Source organism: Centroberyx affinis, unplaced genomic scaffold (genome assembly GCF_046629955.1).
Source record: "Centroberyx affinis isolate AG114_WGS23_722 - 3 ecotype Tasmania unplaced genomic scaffold, CSIRO-AGI_Caff_v1 ptg002231l_1, whole genome shotgun sequence".
NCBI classification, from domain to species: Eukaryota; Metazoa; Chordata; class Actinopteri; order Beryciformes; family Berycidae; genus Centroberyx; species Centroberyx affinis.
The window spans coordinates 61939-87134 of NW_027280529.1; the positions used below are offsets into that span (position 1 = coordinate 61939).

Below are 25196 nucleotides of genomic sequence, written 5' to 3' on the forward strand. Positions count from 1 at the left end.
CGTAACACAGTTTGGGTGACTTGATGCATTGTGGAAACAATAGAGTCGAAAAACAATTAGGCTTAGTAGTAAAGACTAGTTATATCATATAATGCACAGACAGAAAACAACACATTAGATTGTTTTCTTCACAATAAAGAGCTATTATAATCCTAGAATAATTTTAAGAAATATCATGGCGAAATAAGTCTCTAAAGGAATATTATGGTGATATCATTGGAATATTATAGCCTGGTAATTTATTCGTTAGGGTTATTAGTCTATAGGATTTGTCTTTGAGACTCATTACTACTTTCCATCTGCAAATTATGGGAAGCTGGGATGTAGAAACAAATAGAGCCTTGGCTGCAAAAAGTGTATTTGTACATGAAATATATTTTGGACAGTATAAATATATTTCTCATATAGCCTCATTACATTTCATTCATACAGCCTCAGTTTCATCCTATGCATTGTTGACATAAATATGCAACTATGCCCAAGATATTTTGGCCACTCAAAAACTTAAACTGTATTTGGAATCTGCATGTTATCTACGTGTACAAATAAGCATATTTTGGCCAATGTGTGTATTTCTGCAGGTTATCTCCTATAGGTATCACTTTAATATTTTTCGTTTTGCTGTGATCCTTTTAAAATGAATCATAGGATTGCCTCTCTTTCATAACTGTGGTATAGCCTACTGCATTCCTTTTGGCTGGTTGGAGGGGGAGTATCCCGAGCTTTGGGGGGAGTGACCATCCCGGGATTTCCAAAACAAAAAACGCAATAACGTCAGAGAGAGAGAGAGAGAGAGAGAGAGAGAGAGAGAGAGTGTCAGAGAGAGAGAGAGAGAGAGAGAGAGAGAGAGAGAGAGAGAGAGAGAGAGAGAGAGAGAGAGAGCGAGCGAGCACCGCAGCAAGATAGTCGGAATATCCCTCCTGTCTGTCAACACTGCCACAGTCACACCAGGCTGAATTGACTGTAGTGGAAGGAAGCTCCTCACATCTCTTGCATCCATCCTGCATCACTTTGCTGAAAAGCTGCACTGATTTTTTATTTTTTTTATTTTCTTCAATTAAAATCGCTCTCTTCTTCTAGCCCTATGCCTCCTATTTGAAAAACCTGAAGATACCCAGCATAGATCCAGTCTCACTTCCACGGAAAAACGACCCGAGAGAGGAGCCATGAACCGGTCAGCGCGCCAGGGGAACCCCCCCGCCAGGAGCCCCAGGATGCAGGAGAAGGACCGGGGCGGCCGGCCGCACAGCCCGGCTGCAGGTGACCGCCGAGCGGGGTCCCGGGCCGGGGACGGCGCCGCAGGGTCGAGCCCCTCGCAGCACCGCGCCGCCCGCAGCAAGCGGCACCTGGAGGGGGTCCTGAACAAATACACCAACCTGCTCCAGGGCTGGCAGAACAGGTAGGAGTGATGATAAAACAGAGGACAGTGATGATGACTGTCATGTCAGTTCAGGCTGATTCAGTTTCATTCATTTTCTGAGCTTTGCAATGCCCCTAATGAAAGAAAAAAAAAATCCTATAAGATTCCTATAGGGATTTTTAATGTGTTTATAGTCACCTAGTCCTACTGCACGGTGTGTTTAATTGTAATTATAATATTCCTGTAATTTTCTATAGGGACTTACAGTGTTCTGTGGTGCTCAATAATGATTATATAGTGATCTTGTAGTATTTCATAGTATTATTTTATTTCCTATGGTGTGACTATACTATTCCTATGATATTCTTAACTTACAGTATATGTGCGGTGATCAATAGTAACTTTATCGTGACCTACTATGGTATTTTCATCTCCTATGATATCTGTATCATTATATGGACATACAGTATATTTTTGCTCTGATATTTGTATAGTATCCCTCTAAAATTTACTATAATAATGCTTTTTCATAAGGGGAATTGAGATTTATTCAGTTTAATTAATTAACAGACAAGCCATAATTTTGTTTTAATTTCTATTTGTGAATGAATGTGAATAGCCCAGACTCCAGCTGGATGTTCTGAGATTCATTCACAGCAATGTGAGGAATCTTATTGGATATCACGCTTGTCTGTTTGATTTCCTCACAGAACATAGTTCCATCTCCCAGGAGTTTTGGGTTGATCGATGGGGTTGGGGTGCACTTCACCACTGATACAGACAGGGTGGTGTACTGTGTTGTTAGGCAAGTCTTATGTACAGTGAGAAACACAACAGAGTGATAAGCAGGGATCCATAACAGATGATATTTCCAAATGGAACTTCAAGGTCAGATTTGTGACAAGGCCAATTTGCATGCTGAGCTATTTGACCAAGGTTATGTAACAGTCATGCAACATATGCCTATGTATACTGTAGCATCAGTACATCTCTCCAGCCATTCGTCTGTCTATCCATCCTTCCATTCATACATTTTTCTGCAACATGAATAGTCTGATGCTTCATTTGAGTGGAGATGTGTGTGGGTGTCCCAGTGTAAGAGTCTGAAACACTGAATGAGTCATCCAGTAAATCAGGAAAGCCCCTGCACTCCTTCCTTGAATCTCAATCCTTCCTCCCCCTCTCCTCTCGCTCTTCCTCTGCCCACCCTTCCTCTCTCTCTTTCTTCTCTCTCTCTTTTCTCTCTCTCTCTCTCTCTCTCACTCTCTGTCCCAGTGGATCGATAGGGAAAGCATCCAGACGTGTAATGAGCTCCATGATCACACTTTGACAGTGTGTGTGGTACTGTTCACCCCCACTTACACACACACACACACACACACACACACCCACGCACTCACCCACTCATACAGTTGACTCATACAGTTGACTCAGGAACCCTTGGATGGTGTGGAGAGAGAGAGAAAGAGAGAAAATAGGGTTTGAACAAGTGTGTGTATGTGTGTGTGTGTGTGTGTGTATGGTCTGAATATTGGAGCCCTCATCAAAACATATCTCTATTTTTCACAAAGCCCTGATCTCTGCTTTCATTTCCAATTCTCTCAGAGCGAGCTGAGCCGGGAGACAGACGGCGCGGCGAAGCAACAATGGCATGTTTGTATCATCGCAGTGATCGCTGCTTTATTGTTGTTCTCACTCTGTCAGGGGGGATTTAGTTGTTGTTATTTGTTGTGACAAGGCGGTTGACAGAGAATCCGCCAGAGAGTTATAGCTGCTTTCAGTATGGCTGCCAAACATACGTCCTTGATTAATAATGTAGTCTCTGTAAGTCTTATTCAGTCGGACTGGTACACCCCTACTGGAACTTTGTGCAGCTGCGAATGACTGTGGTGTGAAGTGAACACATTATCTAGGATACTGGAACCAGGACACAGCAGCACAGCAAGTGATGTACAGTCGGCCGCAAAAGCACTAGGACTGTCTGATGGAACTGGTTCATGTGAAATTGGTTCAAATTGGTGCAGGTGACTCTGCTCTCGCCTCATATTCCTGCAGCATAAAGTATATACCAGAAAGAACCGGCTTCACGCAAATGTCCCAGTATTTTGCCACTGACTGTTTAGTATAATTCCAATGAAAATGGAGATTTAGTTTTATTATGTCAGTGATGATACCTCGCACCCATGGTGTGTTAAAATAATAGAAGGCCAAATACAGGTGGCGTAATGATTAGGGAGACCGTCTTTCAACTGGAGGCTCCAACCTCCATGTTGGCCTGCATCCACCCTGTTGAAGTGTCCTTGAACAGGACACTGAATCCCTACCAGCTCCAGTGGGTACTCTTTGTAGCTGACCCTGACCTTTGACCTCTCTGTGGAAGGGGGGGGGGGCAAATTACCTCCACTATCCCAGCTTAGTCCACATCTGTGAAAGTTGAAACTCAAGCAAGATACTTTGGTGTACCCTAAGTTCCAGTTCCACCTAATTTTAAGATCAGGCTACTTTAAGAAAAAAACTTTGAGGAAAACTATCTCCACCCTGACCTTCCTAACATCCAAACTTCGAGCTAATATTAGAAATGGTCAATCTGCAGCACCGCGATGAACTAGTTGAGTTTAAATCAGGTCAGAGTCTTGTAGTGTGTGTGTGTGTGTGTGATCCTCAAACTGCCAACAGATGGGAGTTTTTTTATCTACTGCTAAGCTATTGAGGTTACATCTCTCCTCCCTGTTCCTTTGCTTTATGTTTGATGGCTCTGGCATGTGCCGTGACACATTCGTTCCCAACAAACCGGCGTCTTCCTTAAAAGCGGCGTGTCAAATCTCTCTCTCCTTCGTTACCTCAGTCTCTTTGCCTCTTTTCCTCTCTCATCTCTTCTTTTCCCCCCTCGCTCGTGACTGTGATTTCTCTCAATTCCCTCTATCTCTCTCCCCACTCAGCTCACCTGACTGCTGCTGTCTCTCTCTCTCTCTCTTTATCTCTCTGTGTCTCTCGCTCTCACAGGCGCGCACACACACACACACAGCTCTTCTTCTTCTGCTGCTCCTATCGAAATGACTTTCCCCAATCTCCCGTCCCTGGTCTCCGTTGCCGCCGCTCCGCTCTGCACTCCTGAGTGATAGATTAGTAGCTAGTGAGAGTTATAAGGCCTAATGGTGGCCCAGACACTCGGCTCACGGATGATAGATGAAGACGGTGTTTTATGGCCCGGTGGCGTGGCGTGGCGCTCGCGGCGCTGCGGAGACTTCAGAGGGGAAGGGAAGCACCAGTGAGTCATGACCACTTCCCATAAGAAAACATTAGCGTGTGTGAGAGCGAGGGTGACTGCATGCGTGTGCAGTCTGTGTTACTCGCTGTGTGTGAGTGTGTGTATGCAAGGGACTGAGTGAGAGTTAGCGTGTGGCATGGTGAGGAAGAGATCGCAAGAGAGATTGAGACTGACAGGGTGTGTGTGTGTGCGTGTGTTTGTGTGTGTGTGTGTGTGTGTGTGTGTGTGTGTGTGTGTGTGTGTCACAAGCGAGATGATTAACGGAAACTCATTATAAAGATGCCTGGCGGTGATCATGAGACAAAACTCAGTAATACGCTGCTGTTTGCCCTTTTACAGTCGACTCTATCTCTATCTCTGTCTCTATCTTCATCTCTGTCTTTATTTTATTTCCATCTCTGTCTATCTTTCTCTATCACTATCTCTCTCTTTATTTCAATGTCTGTCTCTAACTCAACTCTATTTCTTATGGACCTATCTCTTCATTTCTATATTATCTTTCTACCTTTATCACGCTATCTCTAACTCTCTATCTGAATCTCTCTGTCTTTATTTCTGTTTCTCTCTATCTATATTTTTGTGTCTATTTCTGCTTCTATCTCTTTCTCTGTCTCTACCTTTGTCTTTTTCTCTATCTCTCTAGCTCTACATATCTTTCTCTATCTCTATCTTTCATTGTCTTTCTTTAGCTATCTATCTTTTTCTATCTCCATGTCTATCTATGTCTATCTCTATCTCTCTTTCTCTCTATTTCTGTTTGTCTATCTCTATCTGTGTCTACCTCTCCATTTCTTTCTGTCTCTATCTCCCGATCTCTTATCTCCATCTCTATCTCTATTTCTGTCTCTGTCCATCTATTTCCCTCCTCTCTATATTTTTATCTGTCTATTTATCGCTCTCAGTCTCTATTAATGTTTTATATTCCTTCTATTTATTTTATCTCTATCTTCATTTCTAACTCCATTTCTATTTTCATCTATCTCTATTTCTATGTCTCTGTCTGTATCTATATCTATTTCTGTCTTTACCTTACTTAGTCTCTATTCTTCCTCTCAATCTCTGTTCTCCCCTTTCTAACTCTATTTCTATCTTTATAATCTTTGTTTCTATATCTATTTGTCTATCTCTATCTATCACTATCTCTATATCTATGTATCTCTATGTCTATTTCTGTCTATCTCCAGCTCTTTCTCTGTTTCTGTTTTTGTCTGTATCTCCAGCTTTGTGTTTACCCCTCTAGCTCTCTTTATCTTTACCTCTATTGCTATTTCTATCTCTATTCCTTTCTCTGTCTCTGTCTCTATAGCTATTTCTGTCTCCATTTCTATCTCTTCCTCTGTCTCTGTCACTGTCCTGCTATCTCTATCTGTATATCTTTGTCTCTCTCCTTGTCTCTTTGCCGCAATCACCTCGTGATTCATGTGAAAATACCGATGTCCATATTTAACACCTAGTCACCTCCAAACCCTGAAGCCATATACATTCAGTAGTAAGTGTTGGGTCAATGAGCTGAAGTTGGTCTTTTATTCTCTGGTCATTACTTTAATGTGGTTTGACACGGAGGCCAATAAAAACCTACAATCAAAAGCTGGCAGTGTGAAACCCATGCTACACTGTAGAATAACAAAAAAGTCTGGTCAGCTCGCTGTCCCAGTTCTTTTGCCATTGTGTTTATATTTGGAAACGGTACAGGACCGTAGGTGTTCGTCCGGAGAGGAAGAATATGGTGAAGTGAGAGACAAATTCTGTCCTCACTTCTGTCTTCTTATACAGACCGGGCTGCTTCCGTTTTAACTGAGAATCAATTGAACTGTCAAAGACTGAGTCCAATATCTTTCTTTTTGCGATAGGCTGATCTGAATTCATTATCTGAGTTTCTTGATACTACTCTAAGGTACTGATATCACACAATGCATGGAAAGTGTTTTTAAAGAAAAAATCACTTGGTCTAGCAGCTGTTTCCACCTTGTAAATGTGCAATATGACAATCCCTGATGCTGCTTACTTGCCAAATAGCTAAAAAGAACATAAAATTGTCTTCATGAGTAGACAAGTACTTGTGTATGTTAATTATGATCCATGTTGTATCAAATAAAAACTGTATCTGTATGTCTTTGTATGTAGATGGTTGATGTCCTATGTTTCTATTGGCTGGAATAGGCCAATATCTTCTGTTTTTTTCTTCTCTGTGCTCGTCTCTCTTTGTCTTTCTCTCTCGGCAGCCTTGCTCCTTTTGGCCTTTTCTCCCTCTTCTGTTCAACAGTTTCCTCCCCGGCTTTTCATTCTCTCTCTAAAGAAAATTAGAACTGTCACACTTGTCACCAGCCTTCATCAATCATTTATTTTGTGTTCCATAAAAGTGCCATATGACTAATCTAATTCTAACCATTGCTCATTTGTTCAGCGAGCAAATGTAAGTCCCCAGATCTCAGGCAGGCTCTCTCCTCATGCTGCTGCAGCTTAGGAAACCAACTCTCTTACAAGTGAATAAAGAGCATTGCACAAGAACTATATCTGTTGGGATTACTTCAGTCTGATTTATTTTTTTAAATAGCAATGACAATCCATTTTTGGTTAATGTCAAAACCGTTTCCCAAATCTAAACAGATGCTTGTCAAGGACAGACAAACATGATTACTTGTTGAATTACTCAGAAACATATTTGAAGGGAAATGGCATTTAGATTATAGACACTAACATAATTTTGTATTTCTTCAGACTACCATTCATGAACAGGAAAATGTTGTTTGTGTAACTGCATATTCTGTGGATTTTGGAGGCAAACCAAAAGAAAGCCACTCAGATTACAGTATTCCAGTGGATTATACATTATTGAATAAAGTAGATAGTCAGAAATCTGTAGATTACATTTTGAGAGTAAAATTCCCAAACCTGGCTCACCCTGTAGTTTGTGTTAGCGATGCACATTATCCACTGGCATGTTCCCTATTGGATCTGGTGGCAGAAGGCAGCGGTATTTTGCATACTTACACAAAACATGCATAGGAGATGATATTGATGCATTGCATTATTCTTGTGTTGCTGACTGTATAGAAAAGAAAGGGCATCATGAGGTTGAGACAGCTGATGTCCTACTGCATACCATCAAGTCACATGGGAGCAGTGTTAGAGTAGAAGAAACAGATTGCTGCGTGAAAACAGAGATGTAAATTATTCATTGTGCTCTCTTTCCCCTCGTTCCTGGTTTCCCCCCTCTTCCTACATGAATCCTTTCCTCTTTTTACCTCCTTTCCTCATTTGCTGCCTACTCCCCTTTTCTCCTTTCACATCTCCTTCTGTCTCCCTCCATCCCTCTTTCTCTCTCGCTCTCTCGCCTTCTCTCCATCTATCCCTCCCTCCCTGCTTCTCTCCATCAGTGGTCCTCATCTGTGTTTGGAGATGCTGCTCCATGACCATATTAAAGACCCCAGGGTAAAATCACTCAGCCCTCTGTTGCTTGCATATGAGCTCCAATGTGGGATGAAATAAGATTTGTCCTCACTTTCATCAGGGGAAGAAAATGCTGACTGAGCAATACCGTACAAGCAGTAGTTGTGTATGTGTGTGTGTGTGTGTGTGTGTGTGTGTGTGTGTGTGTGTGAGAGAGAGAGAGAGAGAGAGAGAGAGAGAGGGAGAGAGCGGTGAGCTTGGGTTCAAAAGGGAGCAATAAAGCATCACAACAACCAGAGCACAATGACTCTCAATGGATGTTGTCCTGTACCTCCTATGATGTTTCACAGCCACCACAACACCGCAGGGACAATCTTACAGAATGTTGTGCTTGTGTCTCGCCGCTTCTCCTGCTGAAAATCAGAAAATTAAAAAAGTTTTTTTTCTTCCTCAGTCCCTCACTGTTTTTCTCTGAACACGTATTGGAGGAAAAGGAACCGTGGGAGGTTTGGGAAGTAGCAGGTTTTCAAATGCATTTTGTTGAAGTTGTGTTTTGAAATTTTACAAGTTTTCAGTCTAACAGGCTTTCACCAGTCCACAGAACGAAACAGGAGTAGAGCGTCTTGAACTTATAGGGAATATTCTGTTATTCTATTATGTATGTTAATATTGTCAAAATGTTTGTTTAAAAAAACTTGCTTGGAGCAATAGGGCAGCAGCAGGGCAGTAATGTGTGATAAGCGTGTAGAAAGTCCGCTGCACTGTACATCTCTGATAACCTAACTGTCACATCAAAAATAAGGAAAGGACCTATCTGAACATAGAGAAAGAACGAACCAAGAGCATGTGTTTGACATTTAAAGTCACACTGAAATGACTTTTTAGCTCATTCTAACTCTCATACTATACACATATTTGACAATTTATGCCAAAAAAATTACAAAAATGTTATTTTACTATGTTTTTATATAAGAATCTCATTACTTTTACTTCCTGGAAAATGGAAAATCTTTAGTGGTACCAGGAGGCGCATGAAAATTCCAACCAATAAAATCATCACCGATTTTTGTATAATCCCGCCCATCTGCCCCGCCCGTCAAATAAATCCACCTTTCTCTCCCTAACTGATATCCCATTGGTTTACACTTTTGAATGATCCCTCCCCATGTTATGTCCCGCCCCAACATCCTGTTTCAACAGGAAATACATCAAGGAAGGATGATGCTCTCTAAATATGGTTTCAGTGTGACTTTAACTGTCTACATGTATTTTTGTCCTATCTTTGCTATTTCTTTCTGCCTAGTCTCTCTTCCTTTTTTCCTCTGTCCCGACATCTCACCTCTCCTTTGTCTCCCTGTCTCTCTCTCCTGCAGATATTTTGTCCTGGACCCAGAGGTCGGTCAGCTCCAGTATTATTTAAATGAGCACAGTGGGAGCCAGCGGCCTCCCCGGGGCTCCCTGCCTCTCCTCGGGGCCTCGGTGGTCTCCGGCGATGAGTTCCCCCACATGTTTACTGTTCACTCCGTCAATGGAGATGCCTACAAACTCAGAGGTGAGAGAGGGTTCCTGTATTTCCTTTATAATAACAGAACATTTATTGGATTGAAAACAGAAATGAATAAAGGTTGTGGGGTCTTGTGAGGTTGAGTGGAGCTCAACACTCTCTTTCTTTCCCCTCTTTCCTGTCTCTCTCCACTTTGTGCTCCCTGGTAGAACATCAAACAACTCTGTATTCTCTTTTAGCTCAGTGTTTGCTCAGTTTTCCTCGGCTTTCATCACTGATTTTATCTCTTCTTCCTGGTCAGACCTCAGCAATGTTTCCAGTACTTCATATTATTGATTTCATGCCTTTGAGGAAGCAGTGATTCAACCTTAGGGCAACCAGACACCTTGGTCTATCATCGTATGGGTTACATCCCATCGTGCCGTTTAGCATCCCCAACTGAATTAAACTCAATGCTTGCTCGGAAGGATGCAAAATGGTCACAGATGGGAAATCTGGCACAAGTGAAAGCGAAAGACATTTAATATTAAAGGTGTTTCTTTCAGAACTCCTATTTGGCGGTGAATTGAGTTGCATTTCTACACTCCCACCCATTGGTTGTCATGGGAACGACACCCCCCCCCCCTCCAGCATCCCAACAACACACAGCTCTCTGAAGCTCGGGTTGCAGCGCCGCTCCCCGATGGAAGGAAAAGAAAGCTACTCAGCAAAGTGCAACATACAGCCGAACAGAAGAGTCTTGTGCTTCCCGTCAGCGGCTCTCTGTTACTGTAGAGACTGTGGAGACTCCTCCAGGTTAATATTTTACTCTCAAGGTGCACTGGAGGGATTGCCGACGCAGTGCCACGCCGCCCCGTATGGCTGCCGTTTGTTTTACCTGTCAACAGTACAGAGGGGAGCGGAGTGTGAACGTTGTTGTCAGCAACTCTCTGCAGAGTGGAGAGCGAGCGTAAATCTTCCGGGGGGGTGGGAGTGTGTCCTGAAGGCACGATATTGATAGCTTCTTATTTGGATATGTGCAGTAATGGAGGGCACACTTGACTGCGCTGTCTCCATTTGTCCTGCACGTCATGAGAAGCGGAGTGGATAACTTAGTGGTGCGAGGCCATGCAGGGTTCATCGCCGTGGAGATGATGTCAGATTCCACGACTTTTCCATGACTTTCCATGACTGAGCTTCCATGAGCTAAAGAGTTTGTTCCTTCCTGGTTTGTCGATGCTGTTTTTCAGCTCAGATTTTCAGTCCTAAAGGCGTAAACAGTCTGGTTTCAACTACAGTCCAGGTTTGCTGTGGAGAAAAACAGCTGAAAAATCATCACCTAATGCAATGAATGTGTCAAACACATTGTAAAATACATTCTGGTTTATTCCTGTAAAGTGATCCATTTGTAAAATTCCCAGAGAAATGAATCAAAATTTCCCTGACCTTGCCTGTCTGTAATACACCTCTCTAAATCCCATGATATTCCAGAAATTCCCAGGACCAATGGGAACGCTGCAATATGAAATGAGGTTTTCTTCAGGACCTTGGACACACTGGATCTGTCAGCTATTTTTAAACAGTGAAACTGCTGACCGGGTCAAAATGTCAGAGAAAGCCTCTGAGAGAAGCGATAGACTTTTCACAGCATTTGGGGCCAGATCGCCAAATCTGATCGAAACCTCTGGCCTGGTTAAAAATCCGGTAATTATTATGAGCTGACCTCATCCTCAAGCGTTTGTGGTTAAAATGCCACAGAGAAGAAACGCAAGCCCTGCTCCTCACCCGCTCCATGTGTGTGTGTGTGTTTGCTGACTTTGCATTGTTTTTCACTGGGGATCTTCAATAATGAGGCAGGCAGAACAGGAGGAAGGAGCTCTGGACCGATTTCCCATGAAAGGTGGAAAAGGTCAGTGTCGAAGCGTATAATGCTCTAGTTTGCTGCATACAATAAATTAGACCTGTGGTTGTATAACTTTGTGGTTCACGACCCCCAGAAAACAAATATTTGTGACTCTACAACACCAGCATGAAAAGAATGACATAAGTAGGTTATTTATTTATTTGTTTTCTTTTAATTGGAGCATCACTTGAGCTTCCAAATATGTTATAACAAAGGTTATGAGCATGATATATATTTGTATTTCCTAAGTCATCTTGTGTTTCTCTCATCAGAACTTTGCCTGAAATGGTGTTTCATCTAAAAATTGTGATTTCTCTCAGACAATCAAGCAATCTGAGAGAGGTGCCACTAACATGCAAGCCAGACTGAATAAAGCTTTGATTGAGTTGTGTGCATGTGTGTATTTGTGTGTGTGTGTGTGTGTGTGTGTGTGTGTGACACATAAAGAACACTTTGTGATTGCTTGACCACAGGGGTCACCCGGTTTCCCCTGTCGGACTGTCTGGGTTGTGTGAATTGCCAATCTCCATGTCTGACAGGTCTCATTTTTATTTCACTCCTTCCCCCGTCTGTCCATCTCTCTCTCTCTCTCTCTCTCTCTCTCTCTCTCTCTCTCTCTCTCTCTCTCTCTCTCTCTCTCTCTCTCTCTCTCTCTCTCCTTTCTGTCACTCTGCTTGTTCCCTGGGGAGAGAACAACAGCACTTTTTCTGATGGCTTTTTCATGGGACTGAGATTTGAAATTCAGACTTTGTTTTATCGGCCACTTTCTTCAATTGCTTGGCCACCCACAGCATTCATCCACTGCTCATCAGCAGCAAAATCAACACAATAAACCCAGTCCTGAATACACTTGGTTTCAGTAGCCTGCTTTGTGCTATAGGGCAAAGAAATAAAGCTTAATTCTTCAATTAAGAATTCAACATTTAATTTCCTCTCAAACAAAGTTCATGTGCATTTTTACAACCTGTTGTCAACAGAAATACTTTGTCAGCAGATTGATGTTTTAGACACCTTTAACATTTCTTGGTGTCATCTGGAGGCAGAAATAATCTCATTGGTTGAGTTAAACCTCAGTGGGCGGAGCCAAAGCACCACAGATTTTCAGAGCGCAAGTTAGCTAACTGGCAATCTACTTGAATGACAAAGATGAAACTGGTAAAAAAAATATATAAATACAATATGTAAATGGCAAGTACTTCCTTTTTTCATTCATTTGTGACCATGGCATTCCTAATTTTGGAAGGTCAGCAGCTAGCTAACTATCTTACCTAGATAGCTATAAGCTAGTATGGCTAGTTTGAATTTGGAAGGACAGCAGCTAGCTAACTAGTTAACCTAGATATCTTAGTATGGCTAGTTTTAGTTTTCATTTTATTTTTTGAATAGTAGCCTATCCTTTGCCTTTTTCACTGGGCTTCAGTCTAACCTTACTTAAAACATGTGGTTCTTTGGCTCCACTGATTGAAGTTTAACTCAACCAGTGACATTATTTCTGACTTAGAGCTACAATCTGCCCTTTGTCAGTTCTCTAGTTTTAATGAACTAAACATTGCTGTTGAGGTCTATTGCTGAATAGACCTCAGCCATCTTTTGGCCACAGCAGCACACTGCATATTGTATGCACAGTGAGGCCAATCCTCTGTCTCAGGTCTCAAACATGATTTTGAGTCCACCTCTAGCTGGCCTCACCATGGCAACCAGGCTATTGATTTACAGTAGACCCACTGACAATAATGTGATATTACTTCCTGATGTATAGGTTGGGCCACTTCCTGGGTCAGGTATCGACAGTTTCCTGTACAGTAGGAAGCAGCGATATTGACGTTGTGTCGCTGTGTTGTTCTGTTCTGTTCTCTCAGCATCAGACGCCCAGGAGCAGCAATTATGGATGACTCAGCTACAGCTGTGTTCCCGACGCCACTCCGACAGCAGTGCCAAGGTACACACACACACACACATGCATGCATACAAAGATACAATAAAATGTAAACTGAGCACACTGAGTGAAAAAATTGAAAACAATCTAAATAGTGCATTGATCTTCAGACTTTCGGTTGCCATTTCAATCCCCATCCCCACATCCTCATTGCATTACAAGTGTATGAAGTATGCAGAGAGGAGCCTGGCTGGGCAGACAGATTTGGTTTCTGGACATAATGGAGCCAGACAATATTTCTATCCACTATATGGTCCAGCTGCTCATCACCCTAAGGAGGCTCTTATCCAGCCTTGCAGCGCTGCTTCACCGCTCTGTATTCAAACTGTTGAACAACCACTGATATCAAACATCTAATGGTTTGCATTCCCTTACAACATTTTGCACTCCCAGGTGCATTAAACCTAATGCTTACTCGGGCTTAGTGGGGGGGGTGACACTAACGGATAGAGTGTTTTTGTCTCTACTAAATGGACCAGGTGCAAAAAAAGATGGCGGCTGTTGCTTTGTTTACAACTGTACCCAATTACCCAATTTCCCATGGGGGTTCATTAAATTTTCATCTTATCTCATCTTATTGCAGAAAGCGTCCAAACACCAACATCTGTTCGGCCCAGTTCACACACAGCAAATGCGGGAAGCCGACATCTTTATGCACATCCTGGTAGTTTCACAGCAAGCGGTGCTGCAAGGACTCTTACTGAAATTTGTTCAGGTGTAGGAGATAAAAACTGTGATGGCTTTCCTGCGTTTTAATGGTTTGCTGTTATATATGCTCCAGAAACATGACCTTATATTCAATATCTTCCATTCAAAAGCTCAGTGTTTTCTTGTTGTTCTATTCCTCTCTGACACTCTAGCCTAGTTTCTGTTCATCATCACACTTTTGGCTAGACTGGTCACATTGTGTCTTGGAAACCACTTCTCACTTCTCAATCTTTTATCTGTAACGGAAAGCAGCAACTGGCCTCCTTGTTAGTGGCCTATTTGAATAGGTTGGGTTCCTCCGAAGCATCTCAAGTACATCTTTGTGCTAAGTACATCACTGTAAACAACATTACTGTAAATCAATGGGACAGTTTTGTCTTGGTGATTTAGGTGTACACAGTGTATTTTTTTCGCATGTCAATTTCTCTCTTTTTTGTGACTCTCCTTTCTGTCCTACAGTGTCTGTACTATTCCATCTATTTCTGCACTCTCAGTGCTCAGATGCTTTTGGGAAGCCCAGCTCTCGCTGTTATCCTGTCCAGGTCCCCTGAGGGATTTGGCAACCACATCACTGTCCCTACCTCCATGTTTATTCAGTGTGTCAGTGGCTCCTTATCTGGGTTTGCTCACTTGTTGTCATGTCCCTCTGTAGAGAAAGTCAGTCAGGCATAGTGACCCGTTTGTCTGAGTTGAAACGGCAGTAAGTTTACGAGGGAAATGGAAAATCTTTATCTGTGTTTGGGTGAGAGAGCGAGTCCTGAGAGCCACGGAACAAACAGGCTGAGTGAAAGGAGTTTTGGGGGCTGTGATTTTCTATCAAAGTGCTGTTCGTGTGAGTGTGTGTGTGTGTGTGTGTGTGTGTGTGTGTGTGTTCCAGCACTTGTTTGTGCCTATGAGTGAGTGACTGTGATTGTCTGTGTGAGCAAACAAAACCCATTTATGCAACTATTCAGTGCCACAGAATGGCGTGGCATAGTATCTGATCTCAGGAAGATATCATGATTGTACTGCTGCATGTCAAGCATATCAAGAGAACGACATGGCAAGGGGAGCGTAGTGATGAGACCGCTTTACTTTAATAGGAGAGGTTTTATGGATGGTTTTATGAATATAGAGCGACCAGAATAATGTGATTTTCCTCCACACACATCAAAATCCATGTCTGTCCCGCCATTAGAGATTACTTCTGCCTCCTAATGTCCAGCTATCCCATCCCCTTTAATCCAAAAGTAAATGAAAGCAATCAGCTTACATGCATAAATTGAAGGACTCCAACATATACCAGTTTTAGCAGGTAATCAGTAATCTGTAGAAGAGCATATTTTGAAAATAGCTTTCCTGACCTTGCCTTGCACACTGCCAACCCATCCTCTCTTCAGTGCAGACAGCAGTGCATAATGGACTAAATGTCAGAGTGGAGCTATGGAGACAGACTTCATAGCTGTAAGTGTGTAGCAATCTGCCTCCAGAGTGTTTATGCAGAGCAATGTTTGTGAGCGAGAGACAAATTTGATTGAGTTGCACCAAGAGGGCTGTTATGAACTGATAGCTGCTGTTTAGAGTTGAATACCGCAACGCCACCCTGCTGTTTATAGATGCAGGCCTCCTGAAAATGAAATTGATGAAAATGACAGTTTGGGGAACTGTTTACAGCTTTGACGTTGAATAAAAGTTAATACTGCACCAACATTGATAACCTGTGTAAATACAGTGCCAAAATGAAAGCTGAGATGGTGTCAGTAGTATTGGTGGACCTAAATATCTTTATCAGATATCAGTTCAGTTTCCAAAGCTGATATAAATATGATATATATAAAATTTACCACACTATAATATCATGTTGTGAAAATGTTTGTGCTTGTTTCGGTTGGTTTGGGTTACTGAGTCACCTCCTGCACATCACCAATCAGCAAATGCTTGGTGGTGACGTTTCATTCTAATATTAATTTGACTTAATTTAACTATCCACTAAATTCACTTAGTTCTAAGACTTGGGTTAAAAGGGGTCTGAATGGGTCTTTGCATGAATGTGATGGAATATCAAGGCTTACTCATTGGCTGAAGCTGTGTCAGCAGAGTGTGTGTGTGTGTGTGTGTGTTTTGCGAATGTGCCACTAATGCGTGCAAGGCTGAAACCTTAGCGGCGACTCGGTGTCAGATGCTGTGTGTGTGTGTGTGTGTGTGTGTGTGTGTGTGTGAGTGTGTGTTCGGACCGGACAGCTATATGAGCAGGATGTCCTAGCTGCGTGCTGCTCCCTCCTCCCCTCCTCAGATCCCTTCACCTCCGCTCTTGCTGCGTCTCCTCTCTCTCTCTCTCTCTCTCTCTCTGGACCCATCCTCCCTCTTTCACCCTCTCTCCCTTCCCTTCCTCCGCTGCTAAGCCTCCCTCTCTCTCCCTCGTCCTCCTGCCACCGCTCTCCTCTTTTTTCGCTTTCAGCAACTCTTTCCCTCTCGCTACCTCTCTACCTGACGCTCTCCCCTCTCTCTTTGCCCTCCTCCTCCTCCTCCTCCTCCCTCCATCCCTCCCTCCCTGCCTGCCTGCCTGGCTGTATGACTTGGTGCCGGTGTTGGCCTGTGTGCTGAGGCAGAAGATGTCCTTGTGCGTGACAGCAGCAGCGGAGCATGGCGGGGCAGTGGGAGCCGCCGGGAGGAAGAGGCTCACGGCGCTGCTGCCAGACTGCCCTTCCTCCTTCTTCCACTCCTCTCACTCCTCCTCCCACTCCTCCTCTCACTCCTCCTCCTCCTGCTGTGGCTGCTGCCGTCTCTTTCAGGCCTCCTGCACCTCCTCCTCCGCCTTCTCCTCCTCCTCCTCGCCCCTGGGCCGGACCCGCAGCTTCTCCCTGCACCCACACCCTCCTCCTGCTCCACCCGCCTCCTCCTCCTCCTCCATCCAGAGACCTCCACCTCCTCCTCCTACTACTTCTTCTTCTCACCTCCTCCACCACCACCACCACCACCTCCATCATCCTGGGGCAGCTCCTGGTAGCATTGTCACCGTCACCCATCACCAGTCTCCCGGCACCGCCCGACGGGCCAGGATAAACCAGCAGCACCACCCTGGGAGGCTGCGGGAGGTCAGAGAGGTAGGGATGATCCGGCCTGGAGACTGGAGCCATCCAGTGTGTTTAAATGCTTTCACAGTGTCTCTGTGGTTTGCTATGGAATGTATACACTTTTCCGTGCAGCTTGAAATGGATGCTCAGCATTATTTTTGAGTTTCCTGTGCAAAAAAAATGCTTTGCTTCTGGTGTATTGACCCTTAGAGTAAAGGTAGATGTTTGTGTTACAGAGACTGAAGTTAGTTGTCTTTCAGCTTTGACAAAATGAGGAAGTTCGTACTGTTCATTGACAAAAAAAGATAGCTGCAAGCAGCCATTAGTCCAAGTCTATGGGGCAAATGATTTGAACATGATAGAACATTTCAGTGACAGTTGTACAACTGCAGGTGAAATGGTGCCTGACATATTGCTTTAGTACCAATTTGTCATGATGGTTATGCTATTCAGCATGGCCACATGTTGTCTGACACACTTTGGGGCCCCTTGCAATGTGAAGTTTGGTTGGTTTTGCATTAAGCATTTAGGAAATATATGTGTAAAATTTGGTGGAGATTAAGGCAACTTTGTAGGAGAATTTTCAAAAACAGTTGGTATTGCAAGGTTGGCCTGATGGTGACGCTACGGAGTGCGACCAAATGTGGTCTGTCACACTTTGCGGTCCATCTGAAATATGTATGTGAAATTTAGTTGCTGTAGCTTGAAGCGTTTAGGAATTATGCCTCACTTCCTGTTTGCACGTCTTCCGCATCAACTTTATTTGTGCACCAAAACTCTGGATAGTAAATTTAGTTGACATTGAATCAACTTTGTGGAAGAAATAGCTAAAAAATAGGATATGTATAAAATTCAAAACGAAATGAAAATCTGTCTGCCATGGATTCGGCTTGAACCAAGGAATCGGGGGGGGGGGGGGGGGGGAATTGATTACAAAATGTAAAATTGCTTGTTAGAGCACCACCATCTGGCTGAAAGTAGTGGTGGAAATTTGAGAACTATCCACCAAACTTGGTTGCTGTAGGACTTACGATCTCTGAGGTAGGCTACAGATCGTTTTAGGGCAGAAAAGGAAGAAGAAGAAGAAGAAGAAGAAGAAGAAGAAGAAGAAGAAGAAGAAGAAGAAGAATCCTAACAAGAACAACAGGGTTTCAGCCTTCTGGGCTTGAACCCCTAATTCAGACTTTGTTTGAAGCTCAGCAAAAAAATTAAAAAAGCCACCGGGTGCGTAGGATTTTGATTGACACTCTACCTCTAACATCCTCCTACTCTCTCTCTCTCTCTCTCTCTCTCTCTCTCTCTCTCTCCCTCCCTCCATCATCTTCCCCTCACTCTGGCCTGCCTCTTAGGTCTGAGTGGTAAAAGATGGACTGCTTTCTGCTCATGGCTCTGTATTGATCACCCTAGCTGATCAATAAGACTTTGACTCGGACCAAGACTTCTTAAAGTGTCATATCAGCATGCTCCCATTATTCATGCCTAAGCTTAAGACATGTTTATTTTATTAAACAGGCCGTGAATTGAATACCGCTGTGACTCCCTCTGCTCTAAATACGGAGGCAAACAGAGAGTCATCGGAAATCCAGCTGAGCTTAGGGGAAAAATGCTTTCTTTCTTGCTGTGTGTGTCAAAAGCAGCCAAACGGAAATTATTCAGCGACTCCAAGTGTCTCATCCCCCGGTTAGATAAAATCATTCATTAGAGCTGTCTAGGGCCGGAGGGAATGGCTCAGGCATTGTTTAAAATTAGATTAAATGAAGCAAAGTGAGATGTTACATTCATATTTAGCAGGAATTTAAAAATTCCCCCTTAATAGGAGGTTGTTGTTGAGCAGCAGCAGACCTGCAGATGTTTTGCCTCCTGTCTGTACTGTGCGCTGCAGATAAAAACTCCAGTCGTCGTGCTGAGAATCATTTTGTTGCTGTGGATTTTGCTCACCTGCAAAAAAAAAAAAAGTTTTCTCGTTCGTATCTCCGAGCATTGAAAATGGAGAGAAAGTTTAGTCGGTGGAAATGCTCCCTCCATGAAACAGGTTTATTTCCAACCGGAGTCCAACAAAAGTTTTCCTATCAGCGGCAGGTGAAATTCCTCATCGCTTCTGTCGCGTCCATATCCCCACCTCGCACCTTGCAGCTAAAAACTCCTTATATCACAAGCTTAACGTAAAGTCACTTTTTCCACTTCAACTTGGCCTTTCACTGACATCTGTCAGTATGATTCGAACACTCCTAATCCCTCGTATCAGTCCGGGCCGCCTCTCAAACTTCCAAGCTCTTTCAAAGGGAGATTAAACTACAGTACAGTCGCTACGTCTGCTTACTCAACTCGTACCTTAACTGATTGCCCTTTCCTGGATTGCCTTTGTAGAAGGGCGTGATGCTCTTTACCATTCCCCACCACCCTTACTACTTGATGGGATACTGCCCTACATGCATTCCAGCTACCAGAGGTATTAAACCCTCTCCATTGGAGTTTTTCCTCTCAAGAACAACTTGAATTCTATCTGTAAAGAACCATATGTGAGGATGAAACACACTGCGTCTTCTCTGAGCGCAGTTTCTTATAGATTGCACTCCTTGCTGCTTGAGATAAACGTAGTCTTTGGGAAGTCCAACGCTTTGAGAGGAGCAGAGATAAACGTAGATGTGTCTCTTGACCTTCAGCTCTTTGATGGGGAAAGCTGTCCAGCAGTGGCTTCGGACCTTATCTCTGCTTTAGTATACATTATATACATACATATACATTAACATATTTCTTTCCTTTTTTAATGACATTTTAAACATAAACCTGCGTTTCATACACATCCAGTGTAGGGAATCAGCTTGTTGATTAATTGATTTGTTTCAGAGACTGATTTGACAGCAGATTTATGGAAAAATAGTCAAATAAATGCAGAGGAAAAACTCCTCTGCATTGTTACCAATAGTCTTAGAGTTGTATACCCATTGTTGAGCACAATTATCTGCTGTATGCACTCAGTTTTCTATTTTTGTCCTGTTGACACATTTATAGAAAGGCTTCAGCAGCTGGTTAAAGAAGCTACTGGAAAGGATTGCGACATTGAAAGTGTTATAGGTTCAATTACCATTGGAGCCTTAGCTAGATAGTATATGTCATCATGTGAAAAATGCATGCAGCAACACACTTTATTGTAAGTCACTCTAGAAAAAAGCCTATATCTATACATAGCATATGCTGTTATCCAAAGTGACTCATTGCATGCTGAGTTCATACACATAGGCCTGTATAAATCTCTGCATCAGCCAGTGCTGATGGGAAAAATTCCAGTCACTGACAGTTTCAGAGATGAAGAGAGAGAGAGAGAGAGAGAGGGAGGGAGAGAGAGAGAGAGGGAGGGAGGGAGAGATGAGGTATCTAGTTTCATTGTCAATGAGCCACAAGGACACTCCACTACCGAGCCAGCACTGCAGAGAAGAAGATGAGTGAGGGAGAGGGATGAAAACAGAGGGAAGGGAAGACGGAGCAATGAGTAAAAAGAGCGTCTGAAAGGCAACAAAAGAACAGGATTTGCCGAATAATATTGTCAGAGAGGAGGGAGAGTGGAAGATAGATTGTGATATTCTCAGAGAGTACAAAGAGTAAGATAAATCGCTGCAACGCGGTTGTTAGAGAGATGGATGCCTGAGTATGAAAGGGAAGGGAGACAAAGATTGATGGGAGTGAACAAGAGAGGGATGCTGAGCGGGTGAGAGGAAGACTGGAGAGTTATGGATTCCATGTTACAGGATTATAGTAATCTTTCAAAAAAGCATAATTAGATTAAATACATTTTTGTAAATGACTACTTTTCTCAGCCGTGTGTTGAAGTAAAATAAATAATGGAAGTAGGAGGGAGGGGGGTAAGAAGAAGAAAGTGCAGAGTGGGATGATGGTCAAGCTGAAGAAAGAGTTATTGAGAGTGAAAGAAATGGTAAAATGAACAGAGAGAGCGGTTGAAGAGAAGAGTCAGTGATGGAGTGTTTGTGCCGGTGGCGCCTCTGTCTCTCTGTGTGTTCATGTTGTGCTCTGATCAGATTTTCTTTTTTTTTTTCTTTTTTTTCCCCTCAACTCGTGTCTCATCTCAGAGCAAAGGGGTGTAGGAGCGAGCTTCAGAAACAGCCAGCGATTCGTCATTCCTGCCTATCGGGTTTCAGAAACAGGTCTAGCTCTGGGAGCGATTTGTCAACCTGTCGACCAGGTGGCAGTGTGAACTCCGGGATCAGGGGGAGACTCGTCAGCCTTATCTGCTGGGTCGGTACATGAACTCTCCGGTCGAGGGGGTGATTTTTCAGCTGCAGAAGGGCATTACGCTCTGATGATATAAACTCATCGGTTTCAATATTACGTTTGGTTAAGGGTTTGATTCATCGGTTTGTCCACTGGGTCTTGAGAGTTATTCTCTGATTCAGAAAGTCATTTGTCATCCTGCACACGAGGCTTCAGAGATACACGATCAATTCATCAGTCTTTGTGAATGCACTGGTCTCAGTATTACCTTTGGCTCTCAAAGCTGTAATATGCAACTTTTTCACATTATGATAACAAGAAATAAGATAAGATAAGATAAGATAAGATAAGATAGGATAGGATAAGATTATTGTCCTTTTTCATGGAAATTTGTTTTGCGACCAGCGCCAGAACGAACATACATCACATCACACCAAACAGATCAGATCACAAGACTAAAGACAACATCCAAGAACAAAGTTGCACTAAAACTACAGTGTTCAGACAAGATACTAATTTCCCAGTGTGATTGTGTGTATCTAAATAGATGGGATACATTATACATTATACATTTCAAGGTAGACAGCTCATCAGGATGAGTGACAAGTGTTGGGGCAGGAACTTGACCCGCTGAGGGGGAGGAGGGCGGGACTAATAATACTCTTCCCGGCTCGAGGCGAAAAGTTGCATATCGTAGCTTTAACTCGGTGTTCTCAAACTTGAAGTCAGGTTCAGGGATTGATTTGTCAGCCTGTCCGCTGGCTCTCAGTGTTGTTTCGGGTTCAGGGAGCAATTCATCAGCCTGTCCGCCGGGCCTGTGATGAGTCATTCAGAGAAGTTGTTGGAGTGTCTTTGTGTCTCTACTTGTTTCCCCAGTTGACTGAACAAGGTCTTCACAAAGCAGGGGGAGACAGGCAGAGACGCTGCTTGATAATTCGCACAAGATCAAAAGCAAAAGGGTTTCCTCTGAAGTATAATGGCCTAGCTGAAAAAAGTGACGACAATGCATGCGTCTGCCTGCCTAAACCTTGCGCACTGCTCCCTCCGCTTATCTCAGAAGTCTTTCTTTTGAGCAAAATAGAGTTTTTCCCCTCACTAGGCAACGCAATCCTGATGCAATGACACTTTTATCGCGCAAAGCCGGAGCCGAGAAGATGTACTGGCACATCTCCTTTTTCCGCTTGTGCGATAACATTATGGATGGCTCAATTATCACTATAGCTAATTACCACACAATTACAAAGCAATAACTCCTCCTCAGTTCCTCAAGCAACATTTAGAGTCTGCGGCTTTGTATGTAGGGTGGGAGGTGGGAGGTGGGGGGGCTAGAGAGAGAGAGAGATTTTCCTTTCCTGTTAAACCGTGATTTTCTTTGTTACAGAGCACTGAGAGGAAAAAACGGCTTATGAAGCACATGAATTATACATTTTTCATGAAGGGATATGAGACGGCTCCCGGCAGAAGCAACGCAAAATCTGCCCCCTCTCCGGCAGTCGGAGGGGATCCTGCTCTCACACACCTTCTTTAATAAAGGAGCAGACACCTGGGGAGGGGGGCTGCTTATTATACCTGTGGGAAACACGGCACTGTAGGACAGAGCTGGTGAGCCGGTGAAGCGAGAGCAGAGCCAAGAAGACGGGACTCAACATGAGACAAAGTAACTCATCAAGAGAAAAGAAAATACACAGTTTGACCCTCCCACCCTCGTTCATTTCTTATCATTTCATCATTTCTCTTTATCTGTTTGGACTATTTCAAAATTCCTCAAGTGAAAGACAAAAGTTCCCCACACCAACAGCCCTAATCTTCACCCTGAGACCATTGGCAATTCATATTCATCCTGTATTAGTACTGCAGGATTTATCAGGAGTGCCATGTCTGCAGTGGCGATAGCTGTATTATCAGTTGGGTAAATATGTGTTTACAATTCAGTATTGGGTGCAGACAGTCATTCAGCTCAATGTGACAGTGACTAACTATAGGAGTAGACAATTGTTCTCTAACAAAACTCATTGTATGCAGCCACTGAACAACTTCCCCGCTACAGAACAACAATACTGCAGCTCAGTTTATCAATTTCCACTTACGAGGCTGGTAATGACGGAAACAACTGGAAAAGAAAAGGACAGGAAATTATTTCCAGTGGGGCGTAGGCTCGTAGAAGCAGAGGGAATGGATTGTAATTCTGTGTGTAGTCTAGCATCGCTGTTCCCTGATGAGAGCCACACACACACACACACACACACAAATTGAACTGATGAGGCCAGAGCCTGGAAACTCTCTCTCTCTCCATGTGAACTCCATTTCTCTCCATTACTTTCCCCTCACAGCCAGAGAGATGAATGATGTTTCCAAATGTAAGCAGGTGAAACTGCTAATGATGACGGCAGTGTGAGATCACACAGCAGCCGGGGCCCGCGTGTGTGTGTGTGTGTGTGTGTGTGTGTGTTTGTATGCGTGTACGACTGTAATAGCATTGTGTCTCGTGCAAGCTCTTCTCTCGCTATCGAGCCGTCGAGCGCTGATGACTCACCCTCCCCTGAGAGCGGCACATGTGAGAGAGGCACGATCTGACTGGTGTGTGTGTGTGTGTGTGTGTGTGTGTGTGTGTGTGTGTGTGTGCATGTTTATGTGTGTGAGAGAGTGTGTGAGACAAAGAGAGACATAGACATGCTTAGAGTCTGTATGTGTGTGTATGTGTATTTGCATGTAAACAAGGGCGTTGTGCGTGTAAGAGAGATAAAGAGAAACATAGATACACTTTGTGTGCATGAGTGTGATGTTGTGTTTCTGTATTTAAGAGGAACAAATGTCCTCATGGATAGAAAGATGAGGGAAATCCTCACTTCTTTAAGGGGCTGGTTAAAGGTTAGGACTTGGATTTAAGTGAAAATTGAGATTGGGTTTAGTAAGTAAGTGTTAAAGGAAAAATCCACTTTACAAAAACAGCTATTGGTGATGTACCTTGCATTTCTGGGTCCATTTAGTTGTTTGGTGGTGTATTTTTCATATTCCCACAGATAACTGGCCAATTGTAGATAGTTCCAGTGCAGCTGCAATGGAGTTTAATAGGGGGGAAAAATTCAAACAATCTAAAACATCAAGGGTAAACATCAGGTTTTGGTGTCAGTCCCTCAGAATCAAAGTCGAAGGACTTATTTCTAGACTCACCAGTTTACACTGACGTTGGTAGAAGAGACAGCAGAAAGGCTTTCTGGGAAATGTAGGAAATCACTAACTGAACTAGAAGTGGATGAGGTAGGTTCAGGGAAAGTGGGTACAACATCACAAAATAACTAGTTTAGGGTTAGGGGTTGGGGAATGAATGTAGTCAGTGAAGGTCTTCACAAGTACAGTAATCCAAATGTGTGTGTGTGTGTGTGTGTGCAGTACATGTGTGTGAGAGAGATAGACATTTGAGTCTCACAGGTGCCTTAAATAAGCTGTGATGTCCCAGTGGCTCTGATCTGCAGTAGTGGTGTCAGTTATAATTACATCCATGAGTCAGAGAGGAGGTTGAGAACATACTTTCTCTCTCTCTCTCTCTCTCTCTCTCTCTCTCTCTCTCTCTCTCTCTCTCTCTCTCTCTCTCTCTCGTCCTTCTCTCTCCCTTTGTTCATCATCCAGTTCAACAGTGATATTGCTTTCTGACACACTGTCCTCTCTCTCACACTTACTTCTTTCTCTTCTTTTATCCTCCCTCAGCTTCCCTTCTCTCTCCATTCAAAATAAGTGCATATCAAGTGGGTGTGGGTGATGTTTTTTTTTTCTACTGCTCTGATGAACTCGACCTTTCACTCACATGAAGCAGCATGTAATCTGCCTGCTGGGACTTCCCCTGACTTCAGAGAATGAACATTGATTACAG

At 43.3% G+C, this 25196-nt stretch overlaps 1 protein-coding gene across 1 annotated transcript in view; it reads left to right on the forward strand.

Moving 5' to 3' along the window:
• Positions 1 to 1166: 1166 nt before the first annotated feature.
• osbpl10b (oxysterol binding protein-like 10b) overlaps positions 1167 to 25196 on the forward strand; it is a 60839-nt gene continuing 36809 nt past the window's right edge. The window contains exons 1-4 of the mRNA XM_071532638.1: positions 1167 to 1399; positions 9392 to 9570; positions 13264 to 13343; positions 16820 to 17131. Of these exons, the coding sequence (XP_071388739.1) occupies positions 1167 to 1399; positions 9392 to 9570; positions 13264 to 13343; positions 16820 to 17131 (804 nt within the window). The remainder of the gene's footprint in view (positions 1400 to 9391; positions 9571 to 13263; positions 13344 to 16819; positions 17132 to 25196) is intronic.